The sequence below is a fragment of the Trachurus japonicus genome, chromosome 9 (assembly GCF_045865225.1).
Source record: "Trachurus japonicus isolate A0001 chromosome 9, Traja_1.0".
Lineage (NCBI taxonomy): Eukaryota > Metazoa > Chordata > Actinopteri > Carangiformes > Carangidae > Trachurus > Trachurus japonicus.
Window position 1 is genome coordinate 31215776 of NC_140915.1, and position 23250 is coordinate 31239025.

General features: G+C 44.1%; 1 protein-coding gene across 5 annotated transcripts in view; it reads left to right on the forward strand.

The window, feature by feature from the left end:
• The first annotated feature begins 226 nt into the window (after positions 1-226).
• nsd3 (nuclear receptor binding SET domain protein 3) overlaps positions 227-23250 on the forward strand; it is a 29274-nt gene continuing 6250 nt past the window's right edge. Inside the window, exons 1-17 of one of the 5 annotated variants that reach the window (XM_085787369.1) lie at positions 227-705; positions 2709-3592; positions 5157-5405; positions 5506-5668; positions 5768-5922; positions 6869-7510; positions 7593-7812; positions 7903-8003; positions 8492-8537; positions 8656-8786; positions 10211-10336; positions 10429-10555; positions 10652-10852; positions 18034-18213; positions 19008-19154; positions 22158-22314; positions 23028-23230. In XM_085787369.1, coding sequence (XP_085643495.1) covers positions 2753-3592; positions 5157-5405; positions 5506-5668; positions 5768-5922; positions 6869-7510; positions 7593-7812; positions 7903-8003; positions 8492-8537; positions 8656-8786; positions 10211-10336; positions 10429-10555; positions 10652-10852; positions 18034-18213; positions 19008-19154; positions 22158-22314; positions 23028-23230 — 3688 coding nt within the window. In that variant the 5' untranslated portion in view covers positions 227-705; positions 2709-2752. The remainder of the gene's footprint in view (positions 706-2708; positions 3593-5156; positions 5406-5505; positions 5669-5767; positions 5923-6868; positions 7511-7592; positions 7813-7902; positions 8004-8491; positions 8538-8655; positions 8787-10210; positions 10337-10428; positions 10556-10651; positions 10853-18033; positions 18214-19007; positions 19155-22157; positions 22315-23027; positions 23231-23250) is intronic. The other 4 variants (XM_085787368.1, XM_085787370.1, XM_085787366.1 and 1 more) reach the window with 4 other exon arrangements.

Here is a 23250-nt window from a genome sequence, read left to right on the forward strand (position 1 = left end):
CATCGGGGTGGGAAAATATTGAAACCATTATTTAATTCTGTTCACAATCTTAAATCTACCACACCATTATAGCTATTAGAAGCCTCAGAGGCGGTCTGTGGGAGTACTTCTCCACCATATACATTTCCTCTTTCCTTTTAGTGTAGGCGTGACTTTCTATACTGGCCTCTACATTTGATCCCCCCTCCTTTCACAGCGCTCACTCCTTCCTAATAAAGTATGCGCTGTCTGAAGTAAACTACACATCCCGGAGTGCTCCTGTTGACCCCTTCAGCCCAGTGTGTGGATCAGTTTGATTTGGCGCTGAGCTGGATACCGACCGGGGCCTAAAGACTAAAGAAAGCAGGGAGCTTTTGTTAAAGCAGAGAAAGAGGGAGCCAGAGATCGTTATTATTGCCGTTATTATGAGGACCACACGCAGGAGGGGGTGCGAGAATTGAACATATCTGTCTCCAGCAGGGTTTTCACTAAACGCTCCAGTCCCTACATTGAGGAAGAGCCAAGCTTTGGGATTGGGTAGCGAGCAGATAGCGTAACACCCCCTCCTCCTCTGTGTAGAGAATTGCGTTAAAACGAAAAGGAAAGGCCTGCGCTTTATCAATAGTACAGGATTATTATTTTTATTTTTATGTTTTTTCCCCCCTATTGATTAAACGAGGAAACGTTGCTGGCTGGTGTATGTGTTTAGAATGGGACACGCTGAAGGTACTGGCATTTTTGTTGTAATTTCCCCTGCATCTCTCGACTCGGCATCAAAATCTGTGCTGCTCCTTCGCCTCTCTCCTCTTTTAGCGATAAGCGTGTTTGCCGTTAGCCGCCGCTGCTGTCGATGCATGTCGCTCTCTCCCCCTCCTTCTGCCTCCACACGGCCCGTGTTCGGTCGCTTATTTTCAGCCACATTTTCCCTCACAAACCGCCAGTGATGGAGGTATAATCACGCCAGACAATTTGATTTAAAGGGGCAAAGGCAGCCATATTGGCAAATGAACGTTAGCCTAGCCAACATTAGCTTTCCCTTTCATCTTCTCTCCCATGTGTGGTGGACATAAATGCACAAACGGTAACGGGAAACGGTTTATTAACCGTGCGGGCCAAAAGACAAACGGTCGGCTCCTCAGTTGTGTGTTTATTGTCTAACGGTTGAACCGGTTAACGTCTTTTCAAACACAAGCCCCTTTGATGTCAGGTAGCTTTAGGCTAACATCGCAGAAAGCTATAAAATCATTCATGAAACATTTTTTTTGTCTGCGCAGTCGTTTCCAAACACAACCACTCGGTTTGAACAAGGCGTTTATATTCACACCAGCGGGTTTCATCTTAAATATAAAACCACAAGCCGTTTTTAAGTGTGCGGTGACCGTTAGTTGAGACCCAATGGATGTTTACATCACCGTTATCCACCTCTGTCAATGGTGGGCTGCTCGGGTCTGCCTGCACATTAAACCACAATCAGTGGATTAGTGGGTCCGCTGTGAACACGCGGGCTTCAACACTTTTAACCTGATTAATGCATTATTATTATTATTATTATTACACATATTAAGATTGTCAAGCGCGAGGAGGCAAAGCAGCCACCGGTAGCTGCTCTTTGTTTTGCCCGTGACGAGCCTGGCACCATGTGTTTGTGTTGATGAAATTAAAAGCACTAAATGATCTGTAAGCCTGTGCAAAGATAATGAATAGCTGTCTGCAAAAGTTCTCAGTCAATAAAGCACACGCTGCCCGGAGTTTGTTCTGTGTTTTGAGAGAAAGTCTAAGGTGATTGATTGATTTTAATGTTGGCTGAGGACCTGCTCCTGTTGTTGGACAGAGTTTCACCATTAAAGTCCACTTACTGTCCACTGGCATCCAGCAGCCAGACAGCCCTGTGAGCTAGTCAGGCTCTGACTAACTGATATTTATGTTTTCTAGAGAAATCCACAATAAGGATCATCTTCTGATCATTTCAGTTCTTGTGTTTATTAGGAACTGAGATTAGATTGGAATAATACTCTTTGTATTCTCGGGCTCAGGATGCTGCTGCATGTCACGTAATATCCTATGATTCCTCCGAGCATCCAGGCTGGATTACCTGCCAGACAAAGTGTGATCTGCTGCGGAGCCTTGGCTGTTCTTTTGTTTGCCATACATGCAAATGTGTTTGCAAATATGCACTACGAAAGCACAATATTAGATGCAATGGTACAGGCAAGTGCTGTTTTTTTTTTTAAGGATTAATCTTTTGAATTGCTCTTCCTTTAGGCGGCAGTTTAACAAACCCATATGCAGACACAAAAGATGCAGCAAAGATCCCTGGCTGGATCCAGTAAAAAAAAAAAAAATCAGATGTTACATCTAAAAGGTGCATATTCTTAAATACATTTACAGTGTGTTTATTCACATTACCACCAAGCGACTGACACATTGCAGACCAGAGGCAGGATAATCTCCCAGAATAGGAGCGCTGGTAGGTTTCTGGGCCTCTGGGTAAGGTATTATGAAGGTGCTATGTGTAGTTTGCACTGTAGACCTCATGGAGACTGAAACAAAAAACACAAACCAATGCATCGGGAGGTCAATAGGTGCCTGAAAAGGGTCATGCACAGAGTAACGTTATATAATTTCTTTGCAACGTTGCAATGCAATGATCTTTGACGAGGCACTTGGGTGAATTGTCTCGGTTTTGAAGCTATGTGTGTCTCATTTCACTCGCATGTCTCTGTCAACAGGTCCAGTCAAAGAAAAAGACAGTTAAGGATGCAGGATCCCAACAATGGATTTCTCCTTCTCTTTCATGCAAGGGATCATGGGAAATACAATTCAGCAACCCCCTCAGCTCATTGACTCAGCCAACATCAGACAGGAAGGCACCTGCGACACCGGTAGTGACCCGGGTGAGGATGGTGGTCCCTCCTACGATGCTGCCCTGGATGCAGAGTTCTCCTACCCGCCGTCAGCCTCTGAGGACATGCAGCAGGTCTCCAACGGCTTCCCCCCGGGTCTGGGCATGTACGAGCCGCAGGCCAAGTTCTCCATGTACTCGCAGTTCCCCAACGGCTCGGCCAACGGCTACGGGGCCATACGGAGCTACGGAGAGCACGGCCTCATGCCGGGGGAGGGGACGGTCCTGAGGGGCCCCGGCCTCCAGGAGAGACCCCTGTCTCCCGTGTCTCCGCCCCTGCCCACGCATCACCCGCACCTCCACCCCCCCCACCACCACCACCACCACCACCCCCATCACCCCCACCACCACCACCACCACCACGCACACCACTTCCACTCCAACCCCCCTCACATACAAACCCACCCGCACCCACAGAGCCCGCCGCCGCCGCAGCTGCCCCCCCAGCACCACCTGTCCCAGACACCGCACATCATCACCCACACGCTGCCCCCTCCCCCTCCGCTACACCTGCCTTCCTCCAGCCCTCCCCCCTCGCTCGTGGACAGTACCCCCTCTTCTCAGCCCTCCCACGCCCCGTCCAACACCCCCGGTGGAGTGCTGAAGAAAACCAGCTCCCCCGAGATCAAGCTGAAGATCATCAAGACGTATCAGAACGGAAAGGAGCTGTTTGAATCTGCGCTGTGTGGAGACCTCCTGCAAGAGCTGCAGGTAATGTGTTCAGCCTGGTTACACACACAGGACTGGAGAACATATCAAAGAGGCTATTCATTTAAAATCCACCGAAAAATCTTCTATAGTTTGTAAAATTAAATAAAAAACTTGATATCGAATGGAAATGATTAGTTAACAATCAATCAGTCAGAGGACAGAATTTCTCAAATACCAGTTTTGTTTTATATGAAATGAAATGAATAAGTTGCCAGCTGCAGATGGCAGGTTGGATTCTGGGAGATTGTGATGGAATTAAAAAAAAATCAGACACTTTTTGAATAAGCAGTTGATTAATTGAGAGAATAATAATGAGATACATGAATGAAAAAAAATCATAATTACAAAATAATCCTCTTGAGCACAACATGAAGAGTCTTAACTCAAAGCCAACATACTGGCCTCTCCTGTAACCTCACTCACTTGTCTTCATCGATATAAACATGAGCATCTGGGGATATTTCTTGAATTACGGTATCTATCTCAACGTGTATATTATTTTTAAGACCCTGCATTTATCTTTTTCTTGTCTTTTATTAACGTCTGCTCTGCAGATCAAACAAACAGGGGACATGCCAGACCATGAAGCCAAACGTGACACTCAAATAAACAGTCACATTTTAAAAGAAAAAGAAAAAAAAGCGCAAAGCTTATCTTAACCTCATCCCTCTGCTCTCCCACTGCTGCAGCTTATGAGCTTTGTTTATATTTTATTATTATTTCTGTGTTTGTGATTAAATTAAAGATGACATTTTTAAGATAAATATCATTTATTTCTTAAAACTGATTTCATCAGAGAGCAAAGTTTGACATCAACAACTGCTAAGATGTCTGAAGCATCATGCAGAGATGTTACAAAGTATTTGAAAAAAAAAAAAAACCCTGGCCGAGGGTAACCAAAAGGAGAATGTACATATAGGTTGTACTGCAACTAATAATCATTTCAAATGACTGACAGGACAGTTACTCAATACAACTTGATGAAAACTTTGTCCTCTAAACGTGAATTGTTAGCCCTGTAAAGAGGCCAGAATATAAAGAAACATGGCAGCTATGAGTTGCAATCCACAATTCCATTGCTTTCTGCTAAAAAAAAAAAAAAAGGCAGATGCGGCTCAGTCCACATGTGTGTCCCTGGAAAAGATACTGAAGGCTAAATTGCTCCATCTCATCACTGTGTGAATAGACATAAAGTGCAATGCATGTGGATAAAAAATTCACAGTTCATTCTTGCATAAGATCATGAAAAGTAGGAAACCTTCACATTAAAATAATGTGATAAAAAATGAAAAATAGCTTAAACAGGATATTGAAAATGTTTCAGAACGAGATGCATACAATAATATAATAATGTGTATCTTTAAAAGCTACACTTTTGTAAATTCATGTAGTGATTACACTGATGATTTTTCTCAGCAGAGCTTTAGAAGTAGATATCTGAGGAAGATTTTATTTCTGCAGACGGACTGATCCATTTTTGAGTTGACTTTGTGGAAACAGGGGAAAAAAATTGACTCATGTCTCATCACCGCTCTTTTTCCTTTTTCTATTTTCTAATCCTCAGAAGGAGTCTCAGAAGAACGAGACTGCTCAGACGCAGCGCAGACATGAGAGGAAGAAGGAGAAGAGGAAAAAAAGTGCGAGGTTGCAGCAGCAGGTCCAGGAACAGAGCCTGGACCAGAGCCAAACACAGGCAGGTACCACGGGCCAGACAGAGGACACCCACGTCCATCCCCAGCCAACAGAAGCACCCCCGGACCAGACGGAGAAGCCACAGAAGACGGTTATCAAAGCTGAACCAAAGACACCAAAGGCAAGAGCGGGACTGTTGGCTGTGTAGAAGCTTCAGTTGTTCAGTTGACAACCTGTCATTTTAGAAAGCACAGCAGTGACGAGTGCTTTTTCATGTTTAGGTTCCGAAGGTCCATCATCCATCAGTGATCCAAGAGACGGGCTTCTGTAAGGAGTTTGTCATAGGAGACCTGGTGTGGTCCAAGGTGGGCACCTACCCCTGGTGGCCCTGCATGGTCTCCTCTGACCCACAGATGAAAGTCCACACTCGCATCAACACTAGAGGTAACTGAACAGATCCATCCAAAAAAAAAAAAATTGCATTTTGTCTAAATGTGTTAGAATATGTGAATACTAATTCCCATGACTGTCTCTGCTGTGCAGGTCACAGGGAGTATCATGTCCAGTTCTTTGGCAGCGTGGCTGAGCGAGCGTGGATCCACGAGAAGAGGATTGTCCTGTACCAAGGAAAAAAGCAGTTTGATGACCTTCAGTCCGACACTCTACGCAAAGCCACAAACCCTGTAGAGAGACACAAAGTATGTAGAAGTACATCGAAGAAAAGAGTGACCCAGTATAAAGATATATTATAGGCAAAGAGTGATTTCATCAGAGTAAACTTTCAGTAACACAGAGGCTAAAAAAATCAGATTTTTATAGGCAAGCAAGGTTTTTTATTTCAGGATTGACTTTGATTGATGTGTATACAGAATTTAATTTCATGCAGTTAGGAGTTCAGTCATTCTAAGAAGAAGAAGAAGGCGAGCTCACATGTAACAGATATAGAAAAAGATCACAGTATAGGTAGAAACAGAACCCAGTTGATGCAGATAGAAAAAATAATCTATTAACTGTGATTCCCTGTTGTTGTTTATATTGGTAGAGTAGTTAAGATTTCCTTAAATTAGACATTTGGTAAAAAAAAAAAAAAAAACAGAATCTAGAGGTGAGGTATTTTATTTTACAGTCTTAAATCATCAATTGAATCCACACAAGCCTCAGCTCCACTATGTCACGCTTTCCTCTCAACTCAAAGTGCTCTATTGTTAGATTTTTATTTTTATATATTTTTTAAAATCATTAACGTTACCCAAAATCACACATTTTCCATCACTGGGTTAATTTGCTTATTTGAAATGATCAAGATATATGCAGAGCACATGTTAGTTATGAATCTGACTTTCAAACTTATCATGAAAGAACAATTAGCATTTCCTTTTTCTTCAGTCTCTATTAATGGAATCATTTTCTGAGCTGCTCTCTTCATGAGATGTTATTTGGATGTGTGGGACACACAGTTTGGGTCAAAATGACAAACAAAATTAGGACCATTACCTGGACTTATTGCCAAAGCTGCTTTTTAATCATCCTGTGTATGTTTTTAGGTCACGATGTCTCTTTCTCTTTATTAAACATCATGAATGGCAGCAAGACCGGCTCTATTTAGAAATAATGCTCATCAGCTTCATCTCTTTTCTTCTCCAGCTTCTGAAGCCGATCCCTCAGCGGGAGCGTTCTCAGTGGGAGGTGGGCGTGGGCCACGCGGAGGACGCCTTTGTGATGACGCGGCAGGAGAGAATCGACAACTACACCTTCATCTACGTGGACCCGGACCCTACCGTAGCCCCGCCCAACAAGAAACCCACCATTAAAGCCGAGAGACGGAGCCGGCGCTCCAGCGGCTCGGTCGGTAAGAGGGAAGAGGGAGGACTGAAGTCACCGGAGAGAGAGCAGCCGCCGCGGAGGCAGCTGCCGCGCAGACAGTGTAGCGTTTCAAACACAGAAGAAAACTCCAACTCCCAGGCCTCCAACGAAGAGAAGAACCAGAGGGGGGAGCAGCGCAAGGCTGGCAGCTCCCCAAAACAGATCACCGGTTGTGACGCACAAGCACGGCAGGACTCACCGCCACCAGTCAGGGCCTGGAAAACAGCTGCTGCCAGGAAGCTGCTGCCTCTCTCCATCACCATGAAGAGGCTGAATGTGGAGATCACTAAGTGCGACTGGCCTCTGCTGCAGAAAAAAGCTGTTCCCTCTCCCAAAAAAGAAAAAGCGGAGGAGGAGGAGGAGAAGGAGGAGAGGGTGGAGCGAGACACCCGGCAGCCCGACCTGGGATACTGCTCTCCTGAGGTTGGTGTCACTTTCTCAGACAGAAAAATGTCCACACGATGAGTTACTTGGCAATGTGATGTTGAGATGTTGATGCTTTCAGCAGGACAGCAGAGCTAAACCCGAACCCAGTCCAGAGGAGGAAGAGGAGGGGGACGAAGGGGAGGAGGAGGGGGAGGAGAGGGAGGAGAGAGAGGAGAGAGAGGAGAGGGAGGAGAGGGAGGAGAGGGAGGAGAGGAGAGGCTCCCCCGCCAGCCGGAGGAGTGAGGAGGGAGGAACGCAGCAGACCTCCTCCCCGGGGTCGCACCACAGCAGTCCACAGGGTGGGTGAAACACAGGCACCGCCATTGTTTGACGTGTAGAGAGAGACGCGTTAGTGAGAGCTGCACCTCAACTGTTTGATGCGTTTCCAGGTTCTCAGGAGAGAAAGCTGCAGCGACGATCAGTCAGGAGCCGGTCTGAGTCAGAGAGAGGCAACGATCCCGTCCCCAAGAAGAAAACCAAAAAGGAACAGGTATCAGTCCTCCACAGATAAGCAGCTTTTCAGGCCCACACTAGCAGTACATTCCAAAAAACACACAGCTAGGGCCTCTGGTTAAAGAGACCCCGAGGAGTTTGCTTTTGGTTATAAAAAAGTCTCGTATTAATGTGGATGAATCTACGTTACCCACACTTTTTTGCATTTCATATAATTTTCACTATATAGATTCAGCTATCAAATATGTCAAATACACCTAAAAAAATCCAAAAATATAATGATGAAAAATATAAGAAGCTGTGAACGCTTGTGTCTGATACCTGGGAAAACTAAAAACTATAGCTTTTTAATCCAACACTGTATTGCTTTGTGACGAAGGTTTCAACACACACTCACCCAGTGAATGAGGGGGCTTCATTATTGATGCTGAACTGTGGTGTGTCTGAACATCACCGATCGTGCTACTAGAGTCTGACTGACCGCCACTGAAACCTCCTAAACTTCCACGTTTAAACTCCTTACAGGCAGAGATGGCTCCTGAAACCACAATGAAGACCGGTTCACAGAAAGGTAGAGGATCCCTCTGTCATCTAAACCTCTGTGGTGGTGTGGGGGTGGGTCATATACCATACTTCTAACACCTCATCATTCTTCTCTTTTTGGCCACCCCCTCTGTGTGATCTTCTAGGTGCCAGTGAGATCTCAGACGCCTGCAAGCCCCTGAAGAAGCGAAGCAGGGCGTCGACAGATGTGGAGATGGCTTCGTCTCAGTACAGAGACACCTCTGATTCTGACTCCAGAGGACTCAACGATCCACAGGTCGGCTGAGGAGACGTGTGCACTAACACCCACTCACACAGGGAGGAAAACACTATATATACCAGAAAATGTGCAAGACATTTTTACTCGATTCACAATGTCACAACCCAAACTGAAAATGATGACTCCATGAATTAACCTAATGATTTCAATCATTGAGTTATCATTTCAGGTGTTTTTAAAGGGATAGTTCAACATTTTTGGTAAATTTGCCCATTGCCATAATCCCTATAGTCTTAGGAGTACCGGTAGGTTCATTACCTTTAATTGTCTGTGCAAGCTATTTTTAGATTGGCGGAGCAGAGACATGAGCTGCTTAGCTAACGTAACGGAGGCCCATGGTATTTCCACGTTTCCCTCATCAAACTAAATTCACAATCCAACAACTCCAAAACACTCTCGTGGACAAGTTGTGACCTGCACATTCACCACGCTATGAAATAATAATGTATAATTATGTAACATTACAACACATCAAGCAAATACTCTGAACTACTTTAGCGTTTGAAGTCATTCTTCCCAGCAGCCATTTTTCTGGAATGTAGTTCCGTCTACGTATTTACCTCGAAAACAACTCTGTCTCATAAAGTTCAGTTATTATCTCATAGCATGGTGATGAATGTACAGGTCACAACTTGTCCACGAGAGTGCTTTGGAGTTGTTGGATTGTGTATTTGATGAGTTTGGTGAGGGAAAGCCCGGAAATACCGCACGCTGTACAGAGCTCGTGTTTCTGCCCCACCAATCTAAAAACAGCTTGCACCGGCAATTAAAGGTAATGAACCTACTCCTAAAACTATAGGGATTATGGCAATGGGCCAATTTGCCAAAATGTTGAAATATGCCTTTAAGCTTCTGTCTTCTCTAATCTGAATAATCTATTGTTTTCATGACTTAAAATGGGCTTTTTGATTGCTGCCATTTCACACACATACTCCACATCCACATAATTCTGCTCCACACACTCACATGCTGATCATACATTAGCGGTTTTCGAGTTCAGTGTCCAGAGTGTTCAGAGTAGCTTAGAATCCAACCACCACCTTTCAGATTGTGGACCTGCTCCTTAGGTATTATTCCATATTCCATGTTACAAACTGTTTTCTTGTCTGTATACAACATCTATGTGACGTCTGTCCGTCCTGGGTGAGGGACCCCTCCTCTGTCTCTCACCCTGAGCTTTCAACAGTTTTTTTGGAGTTTTCAGTGGATGTGAGGGTCTAAGGACAGAGGATGTTGTTACGATGCTGTGTAAAGACCTTTGAGACAAACTGTTTGTAAAAATGGGCTGTACAAGTAGTACAAGCCTTACCCAACAATCAGTCAGTTAATCAAGATCATACATTAATAAATCCACATGTACACGCTTGCAAAAGTTCAGTGTCTCACATTTGGCGTATTTCTGCTCCTTCTTCCCATCACAGGGTTTATTTGGGAAGAGTCTGGACAGTCCAGCAGCAGCAGATGCAGACGCTTCAGATACTCAGTCTGTGGACTCTGGCTTATCCCGGCAGGACAGCAGCACTGGCAAGAGGGACACGGTGTGCCAGGTCAGCGCTGTTCATGATGCACCTGTCTGTATTTTAAAAGCCTGAAGGTACTGAGTCCGTATCACGCTCTGTGTGTTTGTGACTCCTTGTAGATCTGTGAGGTGTACGGAGAGGGTTTGGTGGTGTGTGAAGGTGACTGCAACAGACAGTTTCACTTGGAGTGTCTTGGTCTGACGTCCGTACCTGAAGGCAAATTCACCTGTTTGGAATGTAGAAACGGTGAGTGGCGTGGAGCGGGGCCAGCTACACCTTTACCATCACATTTGTTGCGCTAGGCTCTTAACTATCAGATATTCTCTGCCACTCTATTTCTAGGCAATCATCCTTGTTTTAGCTGTAAAGTCGCGGGCCAAGAGGTGACGCGCTGCTCCGTGTTGGGATGCGGCTGCTATTACCACGAGGACTGTGTCCGCAAACTCCCGGGCACCACCAGCAGCTCGGACGGAGGCTTCTGCTGCCCTCAGCACAGCTGCTCTACCTGCTGCCTGGAGAGAGACCTGCAACGAGCCAGTAAAGGTAAAACAACCCCTGCTTTGTTTTCGTAGCCTTTTTGATTTCCTGTTTGACTCTGCGGTGGAGGGCTTGCTGCAGTGAGATGGTGCTACATCAGCAGAAAAAGAAGAATATGCATGAAAAAGTTTTGTTTTCCATTATGTTTTTGGCTTCCAGCTGATGTTATTGACTAGTGGCACTCAAAGAAAGTGTAAAGGGTCATGACTACACTTCCCAGATAGAGTGTCAGTGGAGGACAGAAGATGGTGTGTTTTTCTTGAGGGATACTAGATGACAAAAAAGCTACTTTTGGAGGTACTATGAAATTTCTGCAGAACATTTGATGACTCAGTCTTGCTACAAACATCCTGCTCCACCCCAAACTAAATGAAGGTGACGGGCCCCGGAGGCTGTACACCAGTGGAGAAAAATAAAGTCATTTCATATTTCATAGCCCTGGAGGTGTCTTTAGTTGACGCTGCATTATACTGCTGTTTGCATCAAGTAACTTGTGGTTTAAAAAGGAAGACGTGTCAAGTGCTAAGGTGCCAAAAATGTCAGCCTGTGACATCATCACCTGCTCACATACAGTACACTGCCTATAAAAAGTATTCACCCCCCTTGGATGTTTTTCCCTTTTTATTGCTTTTATGAATGAAATCGTGATCAATAAAATTGACTTTTTTTGACAAAAAATTCCCCCCAAAAACTCTTTAAAGGAGTCATCACCCGGAAATCGCATTTTTCCTTGTTAGAACATGTATACTGGTGTTGGACCTCAGTGGAAACTTGCCTGAAAACCTGGGGTTTGAAAGTGGCTGAGTTTTTTCGTTTGGGCTCTTTGTTTAAGCCAGAGTAGCTCATGAGGCTGCACACCACAACATTACGAGATTTTGATTCTGCTCCTACGGTGACGTCACCGTGGCGCCTGCTTTCATAAACCATGTCATAAACACACCTCTCTTCCACCACCCCGACTTCTGCCGCGCCGCCATTACGGGTTGTTTTATTTCCCACTGTAGCGCTGTTATTTCGTCACTTTATTAAGTTTTAATAATTTTTCATGCGAGAAAGTAAGGATTTAGATCCCCAATGTGCGGTTAGTTTATCCAAATGACGGCTATTTAGAAGTTTTCTCCGCGTAGGGAGAAGTGAGGTGCAGCCAGCTGCAGCCAGCACCAGAGGAGCGGAGGAGGAGTGACTCCTCAACCCGCCTGCAGCGCTCGTTTACCTGGCCGAACGACATCGTCATGCCGCCGAAAGAAACTATCGTTAATTTATTAAGTTTTAATATTTTTTCATGCGAGAAAGTAAGGGTTTAGATCCCCAATGTGCGGTTAGTTTATCCGAATGACGGCTGTTTAGAAGTTAGCTCCGCGTTGGGAGAAGTGAGGCGCAGCCAGCTGCAGTGAGCACCAGAGGAGCGGAGGAGGAGTGACTCCTCAATCCGCCTGCAGTGCTCGTTTAGCCGGCCGATAACAACGTCGTCGTGCCGCCGGAGGAAAGGGTCGTTAATTTATTAAGTTTTACAGGGATGCAAACAGCGCGCCGAAAAGCGAAACTCGCTTTTTTCATGACCAATTACGGTAGGTGACTTGTGTGAATCGTTCAGATCCGAAGAGTTTTTGTTTTGAGGGAGGGGGGGGGGGTCTCAGCTGGGGTCAGTAAAATGTTTATCTAACAGGCTGACAGTGACAATCACGTGAAACTGAGGCGAACTACTGATAACAGCCTACCTATTCACCTCCGATGTAGACGCGCGACATGCGCGCTCATTAAAGCGGCGCGTATCCGCGTGCAGTCGGTGCGACGGCGACGCCGTTTTTTTCCCCCGTGCATGTCCATGGAGCTGTGCGCCGCGGACATGCACGGTTCTCTACGTTGCTGTGTCAGGCAGGTGTCTCCCACGGAGCTCTGCCCCGTTTCAGAGGTGAAGGAAGCTCTAAGTGGAAAGACGTCGCCTCCGCGATGTAGATTGTGTTCAATTAAAGTGAAACTAACACATTATATATATGTCCATTACACACTGAATGAAACATCCCATGTCTTTATTTATTCAGTTTATTTTAATAGTAATAATTATGACTAACATTCAGTGAAGACCTAAAATTCAGTATCTCCAAAATTGAAATATTGCAAAGGATTTTTTTTTTTTTTTTTAAGCATTTTTAATATAGAAATGTTGGCCTTCTGAAAACTATGTCCATCTGCACTCAATTACTTGGTTGTGGTTGAAGTACTGGAAATTGACTTTTCCATGATATTATAATGTAATAATTTGTTAATGGTGAGCACCCCCCCCCCCCCCCCCCACGCCAGACAATTCCTCTCTTTTTTGGTCCTGACCCGTTTGCATCCCTGGTTTTAATATTTGTTCATGCGAGAAAGTAAGGGTTTAGATCCCCAATGTGCGGTTAGTTTATCCAAATGACGGCTTAGAAGTTTGCTTCGCGTTGGGAGAAGTGCAGCTCCAGCGAGGCAGAGGAGCGGAGAGTGACTCGTCAGCAACCCGTCTGCAGCTGCTCGTTAACCGGTCAAACTACTTTGTCATGCCCGCGGAGGAAACGGTCGTTAATTAACTTACCCGCAGGTTTGTAGAGGTTTACCGCCGACTGGTTAAATTCTTTTTAGGAGATAAATGTTTGTCTCATTGATGAAATCTAACAATTGTGGCAGTAGCATTAGTTTGTTTGAATGAAAAGTGAAGCTTCACACAGAGCAGCAGCAGCTTTGCACCGGGGCTCTGTAGTACAGAAATCACCACATTTGCATCAATACATACATGTTTTACAATGAACCGATACAATTTTGTTTTATTTTATGAAGTTATAACATGGTTACGGTACACGACAGGGCAGCATAGTATGCGGTTTCCAATACAGCCTGCATCAGCCCCCCTGTAATCCTCTCAGCAGGCACGCCGATTTTTCCCAGTGGCCACCCGTGGTACTGCAACAAAAAATCCCATGCGGCCCAGAAAGGATTTTTCCCATAGACCGCAATAGTAAAAGAGAAGCCTGTAAAACTGTTCACAGGACACCTCCAGCTGTAACCTCCGTTAATTACTAATCTTTGTATTCTATATTTTTAAGTCATGGACTTTTTATCCGTCAAAATGTTTTCTAACGGCCAGAAAAGCCACAGAAAAGTCTCTTTTCTGGCCGTGACGTCACGGCTGTGTGCGTGCACCAGCAGTGCGCGGTCGTGTGTGTCTCGGGACCGAGGATGCCTGAACTAATGAGACGCTGTCCGGTGCTAAAATCACTCAGAAAAGTGGAAAACACGGCTCAAAGGTGAGTTTTTGTTTGGTCACATCGAGTTAATTTAACTTTATGATAGTTAATGTCTGTTATTAGTCTCTTGTCAACTCGTATTCTTAAACGTAACGTTTTAATTGATGAGATCGCCTCGTAATGACTGCTTTTACTGACGTGAAACCAAGGGGGCAGTTGTCGGTCTGAGAAGTGAAGCTCACTTCCGCGTTCAAAAAACTGCAATCCCCTCGGCTGTCGCTGGGGGCTGGCTCCAGAAGGGAGCAACTCCAACTGAGCCCCATGTTAAAATAGCCGATTTTACAGCTTAAAAAAACATATTTACAGCCTGGTACATTTTATTTTTTTTGGTCTCAACCGATAGTTTCTACCCCCGCACACACTCTGAGGGGGGTGAATTTTTTTTAAACTCTACCGTTTTACTGTTATTAGGTTTAAAGTTCTGGCCAATTAGGGCGCAGAACCGTTGAGTGACAGGTCCGGCGACCGCTGCTCCGAGGCCAGTGGGCGGGCTCTCGGCCGGCCAACGGCCGCACCGCTCCAAATATGGCAAGTAGAATCCAACATGGCGCGGCTCAAACCCCCGTAGTAGCGGCACAAAACAGACTCCCCCAAACCAATGGGTGACGTCACGGACGCTACGTCCATTCTTTTTACAGTCTATGCGTGAAACCCGGACTGTTTTACATTACTGCTCCTGTAAAACTCATATTTTTCAGTCATTTTAGCTTGATAAGTCATTTATGCTGTATGTGTGTGTGTGTGTCAACAGTGTCTCATCGCGGCTGATGTTCAACACCTGTTGCTTCGTTCACAACGTCAACGTTAATTTATTTTACGGCTTAATTAATGCCACGGTGGTAAAATGTAAACCGAGACTTGTCCAGACTCCTCCATCAGTGTGTGTCGTGGTGTCCTGACGGTGCAGCTGCTCCCCGTCTTCACCGGGGCCGGAGGAAGAACCGTGGACGTCCTCATCCTCCTCCTCCTCCTCCTCACCGTCGTCAGTGTGTGTTTGTTCAGTGTCAGTATGCTAAATGATCACTTAAACTCATCATATTATTAAATTGTTCGGAAAAAAACAAACATGCTTGTGACTTTTTTCTTCTTCTACCAAACCCAACATCTGCAACTGTGTCTGGGGCATCGTGTTTAATTAAAATGTCTGGTTCTGTAACAGCTGTATTTAGTGGACACTGATATTCTGTGTGTTGTGGAAATATTGTAAGGTTAAACTGTTGAATTACAAAGAGTCTCATCCACCTGAAGGCTTAATGATGATGATGATGAAACTATGAACACAGCCAGTACAGACAATTATTAAAAGGAAGATGCATTTGCCAAAGAGCTCTAATTTTCTTTAATCACAGCTGTGGTTGATAAAAACAAAACACGTGTGACTAAGCTTGTAATACCTCCACCAACATCCTGTACAACTGGTGAACTGTGCAGCAAGTTAAATATACTATTCAATATAAAAAAGGTAAGGCCTCATTACATTATTTGAGGTGTTCTGTGGTCATCTCTGTCATGTTTAACAAAAATACAGTTAATTATGATTTATTTTCCATTGTGATTTAAGCTTACAGGTTCGGACTAACTTGTTTTCAGTGTAACATCGTATATTAATTAACTGTCAAAACGATTTAACGATCATATAAACGACCGTAGTAAACCTACGATCGGTCGTCTTACTTTTTAAATCATTATCTTTGTTTTAAAGTCCGTGTGAGTCCTGTAAAAGTCTTAATACTCATTCCTTAAATCCACAACTAACACATACATGAACGCGCAGCGCCAAAACTAGAACCAAAGATATTCAATAAATGGAAAGATACTCCATGAGCGGCTGCTCCAATGATATGAAATGGTATACACTTCCTGTCTCTCTAAGTGGGCGTGGCCAACCGTCACCCCACCTCGTCTGTGAACGTGTGTGTGGATTTATACAATTTTTAGGTAGATGAAAGTGAGATATTTATATTTTCTTATGATAACATAAAATATTTACACTACTAACAGTAATATTTAGCATGCCAAAAATAATTTAAATCATTTTCACGGGAGTTCGCGGCCGTTTGTTTGACGTTGCCTAGGAGATCTGTGCCAAATCTCGCGAGAGTGTGTCGTAGAGACAGAGACAGGTCTTGAACAAAGTGGATTTTCTCCGGATCTCTCCGTATGAAAATTACCATTTTGGTGTCAAACTGTTCAGAAGAGATGTGGCTTGTGAAAAATGAGTCCAAAATTTGCTTCAGTGACCGTGGGGAGAAAGGCCCGATCATAATCGGTGTTCACATTAAATTGTCCCATAGGAATCAATACACTCCAAACTGCCTCTGGTCTCTCTACAGGGGCGTGGCCGTGCAGAAGCCCACGTGACATGCATACAGGAAGCTGACTCGTCATGAAAGGTCTTGGTTTATAAACCGTCTTTGCTAGAACGGCGGTTGCTCGTTCTCATTGCCCCAGGGCATGATGGGAGACCGCAGAGCATTATGGGGGGTGACTCAACTGCGCATGCTCTATGGGCCGCATAACGCGGAAGTAAACCCGGAAGTCAGAAACTTTTTCGGCGTATGCGCCAGGCGAGCAACTTCCATTGAAATGAACGGCGGCCATTTTCCGGTCCGGTATCCAGTTAATATAATACATCCATGGCCTGCATGTAGCTCACTGGGCCAGCCACCATTCCGGCTCTGTCCTCCCTGCGTCCAATCAATGCGCGCCTCATTAATACAATGAACATCCGGACCAGTCAAAACCTCGCGCCTACTCTCACGAGAGAAAGTTGCCATATGAAAAAGTGTCAGAACAAGCTCTATGTTAGAATTTAAAAAAAAACTGATTCAAAGCAATTTAAGGGGGATTGGATACATAAAAAAACAGGTGATGACTCCTTTAATGTCAAAGTAAAACTGGAATTTTTCATAGTAATTAATCAAAACTGTAAAATAAATGATTGCATAAATATTCACCCCCTTCAAGTTCCTCCTTCAGTCAGGTTGCTTGGGGATTGGGCGTGAGCAGCTCTTTTTACGTCAACACAAATTCTCGATTGGATTGAGGTCTTGGCTTTGACTCGGCCACTCCAGACCATTGACATGGTTACCTGTAAACCATTTCTGTGTAGCTTTTAGTTATTTTTTTGTAAATTCTAAAAAGCCAAATCATATTGACCATGATTTCATGTATAAAGCAATAAAAGGGGGGTGAATACTTTATAGGCAGTGTACATTTGAACAGAGAAATAAAGTTGGGCAGGAAAAATAAAAGAACCTGAAACAGACATTTTGACATATTGATGGAGAGGAATGGACTCCTCAAACTCATCAGACAACATCCCTCATGTTGCATGTATCACATGTTATAGGATATATATATATACAGTAGGATATGTCTGTCAGGACATGATTGTATACTGTCTAAAAAAGTGGTTCCAAAGCTTTTCAATGTCTTAATAAGAGACAAAAGTTGCAGAGACCTGTGAGATGATAGCAGCTCGGCCAGGGAGCCATTTCCTCTAAAACTCTCACATAGTTTCATTTGAATAACTGTGTGAGGCCCGTGAAAGGTGAAACCTCTTTTTTTTTAACATCTCACAACCCTGCAGATTTATCTTGTGACCCTTTGGTCCCTGAGGCTCAGACCTCCTACTGCAAATGTGCAGGGTGGGACCATGTTTTGCATTTGTTTTCTATTTTAAAAAGCATGGAGGAGAAATTACATTTTGATATCTGAAGTCAGGACTGTAAAACAAGTGGTTGTGTTTTTCCCCTCTGATTTACTTTAATTACAGCTGGAACCCATAATGGAATTTGACCTAATTCATTACACAAAACTGGTATGAAAGGAGCGCGCCTCTCCTCAGCTCTGTGTGTGCAGTGCTTTTTGACTCACCCCCCCCCCCCTCTGCTCTGCTTCCCCGCCCAGGTCGTCTGATGCGTTGCATCCGCTGCCCGTTGGCCTATCACACAGGAGACAGCTGCGTGGCGGCGGGCAGCGTCCTCCTCACCCACCACATCATGATCTGCAGCAACCACGGCAGCGCCAAGAGGAACGGCCTCCTCAGCTCCCCCGTCAACGTGGGCTGGTGCTTCCTGTGTGCCCGAGGTGAGCTCTCTCTCACTCACAGCAGTGCACACTAATGGCCTTCCTCTCCAACAGCTCACGTTCACCAGTGACCCCCGAACAGACGGAGCAGAGAAATGCAGGAGCTCTTAACGTCGCCACACTTGGTGACTTCTGCTTGCACTGGCAAAAGAACAGGGTTCCTAAACAGGGCCTGATCAGCCTTCATGCTCCATCATGAGGGGTTATAGATTATACCCATTACTTCTGAGTGAATGCAGAAACCTCACATATTTTCCTTTTTTTTCACATTTGGATATTTTACCTTAATATTCCATGTTTCATGTTTGGCATTGTTGTTCATGGGTAGCAGTGCCGTGAAATGTACTGTTTGTTTCCCATCATTATACTAATACTATGAATGATCGAGGCTCTTACACTGCACTCCACTTAAACGATGGTGACAAGTTAGAAAGCACAGGGTTTATCCTTTGAGTTTTTTTTTATGTGAATGACTCTGAGCCACTTCACATCTGATGCTTTGTTAATAAGTTGAGTGCACTGTTTGGCCTCTTTGTGTTGGGACAAACTTTGGTTTGCTTGTTTCTTTCTTGTGTTAACTGTGTGTGTGTGTGTGTGTGTGTGTGTGTGTGTGTGTGTGTGTGTGTGTGTGTGTGTGTGTGTGTGTGTGTGTGTGTGTGTGTGTGTGTGTGTGTGTGTGTGTGTGTGTGTGTGTGTGTGTGTGTGTGTGTGTGTTCTTTCTCTTTTTGTGAATTTTGGGTAATTTGGAGTTTGACTGCGGCTCACCCCCGTCTCTTCCTGTGTGTCTTGTGTAGGGCTGTTAGTCCAAGACCTTACTGACACCATATTAAGTTCATATGCCTATAAGTCCCACTACCTTCTGACTGAGTCAAATCGTGCTGAGTTGAAATTACCTATGATTCCCTCTCCTTCGTCAGCTACCAAAAAGAATGTTGGGAAAGGTAACTAAACAGTTTTTCTCTTTCTCCATTGTCCCACTGGTCTGTGTTTGTGTTGTGCCTGCTCCAGTTCTGATTTAGTTTCCCCTTTTTTTGTGCGCATCTTTCATTTCAAAGCCTTGAGGTGCAAAGTTAATTAACTGGTTAAAACATGCAGTTAATTTAAATGCAGAGTTGCGCAAAGTAACCTCAGCCAAGGTCCCTAACACATTAACAGATAACAGTGGGCCTCATGCAAGAACATCAGTGTATCCTCATCCCAAACTTGATTTTTTTGTTTTGTTTTTGGGATGGCATATGAGAAGAAGGAGTATTTTTAGTTTGTTTCTTTCTTTCACAGACACTTTGACGTGTCACAGCAGGAAAATCACGGGTTTCATTAACACATTATGCTGCTTCACTGTGACACTGTCATGGTTTACTGGGGCACATGGCCAGAAAGGGAGGGCTAGATCCCAATCATTCCTTCCTTAAATCAGTCTAAAGCTCTGACTCCTGCTCTGAGGACAGAGGAGACCATCCTTTACAGAAGACATTCAGCTAAAAACACCATGGCTGTGTCCAAAATCACTCACTCATTCCCTACTCCCTACTCACTATATAGTGAATTCAATATAGTGAATTCACTGGTCAAATGAAAAACACTTTCGACAATTAATCAGCGTACTTTCGCCGCCTACGAGAAGTCCAGTTTTAAAACAATACACCAGTTCAAGAGTACGATCTAAAGTAAACATTTACAATGTATCAGCTGGTTGTAAAAAAGTTAGTTTATCTGGAACTAACCAACTCACTCAGTACTCCTCCGCGCAGGTAGGCTTTGTGACGCGCTGGATCAATTCGCCTATCAGCTGATTGGTGTCATAACTGCGTTTAGTTCCAGATAAACAAACTTTTTTCTGACCAGCTGATGCATTGTAATTTTTTACCTTTGATGGTACTCTTGAACTGGTGTATTATTTTGAGACAGGACTTGAAAATACACTGATTAATCGCCCCTCATTGACAACAGTGTACTGCCTGTGCACCGGTGTTTCTCGGGGGGTGGGGGGGAGACCTTTCTACTGCAGATATTATACTTGGTGGCCATTTGTACCTCATACAACCCCACTTCAAAAAAGCTGAACTATCACTTTAAGGTGATTGAGATGTGCCCAGAGCTGTTTTTAAAGTTAGAGACACCACTACTTTTCCTGCTATGACAAGTTAAAACATACTGTGGCAAAGGCCTGTTCAATATCACTATCATTAGACCCTAAAACACTGTGTAAGGCCGTCTGTCTGCTACACCTTATTTGTGGGCAGGTTTTATTCAAGAGCAAAAAGAGAAGCTTCCAACTCCTGCCACTGGAAATGGGCAGACAACCCCTACACAATATGTTTTTAGCCGTGTCGGCTGTGGTGATATTCATACAGCTGCCTGACATGAAGACAAAGAACAGATGTTGTTAGAAGAACTACAAACTGAAGATTCGGTAACGTAGATTTGGAACATTTGGTGGCCGTGGTCTTCTTCAGCAGGCAGAACATGCCCTGGTGTCATCACATAACGGGTAAGCTAACAGATGACCCATGTCTCTGTTGGTGTCCAATGTGATGTTCCCCTAGAAATAGACCTCAAAATCTGTACTTTAATCTGTTGATCTATTATATAAAATTCAGGAAGCAGAACTATTAAATAGAGTGATTCAGATTATGATTCTGAAAGTAAAAAAACAGCTTTTCTTCCTGTGGAGAAGGACAGGCTACCTTGACAAATGCAAAAGCTCTGATAACCTGGACAGTAGTGTGTGTGCCACTATAAAACAAACCTGTGGATATGGGTGGTTCTTGCAAGAGGCCCATTGTGAGATTTGTTTGCACTGTGCATGAATAGTCAATTGGAGATATAACTTTGCAATAAAGCTGCCATAAGTAAGATCAAATCAAAGAGTATTTAAAGCATCAAAGAGTAAAATGCCCTCCCCTGGGAAAATATAATTGGTCATTCCACCTGATGCAGGGTGCTCTGGAGCAGCTCAGGTTGTGTCTGTGGTTTGTGGAGCTTTCTGCTGCTGGAGGCACACTGCTTCTCTGCTTCAGCGCTCTGGGCTTGTTTTTTGATCTGAAAGGCCTCGTTCAGCCTCACCTCCTCTATGCTGACTGACACTCCAGTTTTTATTTTTCTGGAACTTTCAGATGAACAGAAATTTCAGCATACCTCATTTTCTTTGCTTTGACCTGCCTTGGATGGAACACCATTCCAATCAGGACTAGATTTGATAAATGACTCTTTTTTGTAATACTACAGTTTATTTCATCACAGACAAACAAGTAAATTGTAATAATAAGAAATATGTGATTCCATGCAAGCTGGTCTGTGCAGGATGTGATCTGTGTGATGGGAGACGTTTGCTTCACTGGCAGGACTGCATGCCTGCTTTTTGCCAGTGTTCTGTTACCTGGGTATAACACTGACTCGTTGTTAACTCGCTGGCTGATTTTACTCCCGTGCTGCTGCATGTATTTCCCCTAGACTGGTCTTGGTACAGTGCTCTGAATCTGATTGCCAGACATGCGGTAACTGCTGTAGTAAAAGCTGTAAGTGAATCACATGCAGGGGTTTCGACCTTCTGTGTGGTTGTCACAGAATCCTTGACCCCAGCAAAGAGCAGAATAAAAGCCATATGTTATTTTAGATGGTTAAATGAAAGTATTGTCCCCAATGAGGACATTATATTCATATGGAAATGGCTTGATGCTGCACTGTAGGTTTTGCTTTTCAGTTTAGTTTTGGTATTCATCCTTTTTTAAGGCGTGTCTGCAAATGAGATTCAGAGTTTGTCCAGGTTTTAAGGTGCATCACCTAATCATACACTCCTCCTCTCTTTGCATACCCATTTCCCACAATGCATGCACAAACACACACACACATACACTCACACTCACATACACACACACATACACACACACACACACACACACACACACACACACTTACACACACTTACATCCATACAAATGTAGGAGGCAAGTTGCTGTGCTGCGACTCATGTCCAGCTTCCTTCCACCCGGAGTGTTTGGAGATGGAGATGCCAGAGGGTGCGTGGTCCTGTAGTGATTGCAGGGCAGGGAAGAAGCCTCACTACAAACAAATTGTCTGGGTCAAACTGGGCAACTACAGGTACGCAGAGAACACCCAACACGGACTGCTGCAGGTTGTGCAGCTGTCACTTACATTTAAGGTCTGGTATCATTCTTGTTAAAAGAAGCATTAAATTCTGACATAGCTCCATTATTGTTCAAATAAGAGAGTGTGGATCAATCCACCACTGAAAGTAGTCCCCAGGAAATTAACCATTTACTCCAAATGAACAATTTAAATTCCAGCTGAAAAAGACAGTGCCCTGTTTTGGGAAATTATTAAGACTTTTTAATTATCTAACTAATGTTTGTGACTCATTTGTAAAAATGTATCATATGGGATTTTTGGCAGAGTAGCAGAGACAGGCTGGGGACAGACTAATGTATAGTTGATTTAGGTTTTTCTCATAGCATTAGTTGAGATTAACATGTTTAATCCATGAACGCATATGCGTTTCATCTCTAATGGGAATCATTGTGACATTATAGATCTGGAAATATGGATGGTCTCCTGTCTCACATTCACTGGAAGAGTTTAATATTCATACCACAGTTTATAGTTGACTGACATGGTGTTAGATAAAAAAAAGATGGGACATAAATGGTGTCTCATGTAGATCTTACAGATATGAACTTAAACTCTCACATACAACACAGGATTAGATTGATGAGATATAGTTAAAGACTAAGTGAATATATAATGCAGGTTGTTATTCTTCGACACTCTCTGAACAACGTCCGGTTCCTTTGCAGGTGGTGGCCCGCGGAGATCTGCAACCCTCGCTTGGTACCGTCAAACATTCAGAGCCTTCGCCACGATATCGGCGACTTCCCCGTCTTCTTCTTTGGCTCCCACGACTACTACTGGATCAACCAGGGCCGTGTCTTCCCCTACGTCGAAAATGACAAGAACTTTGTCACTGGGCAGATCAACATCAACAAAACCTTCAAGAAAGGTAAGTTCATTCCGGACAGG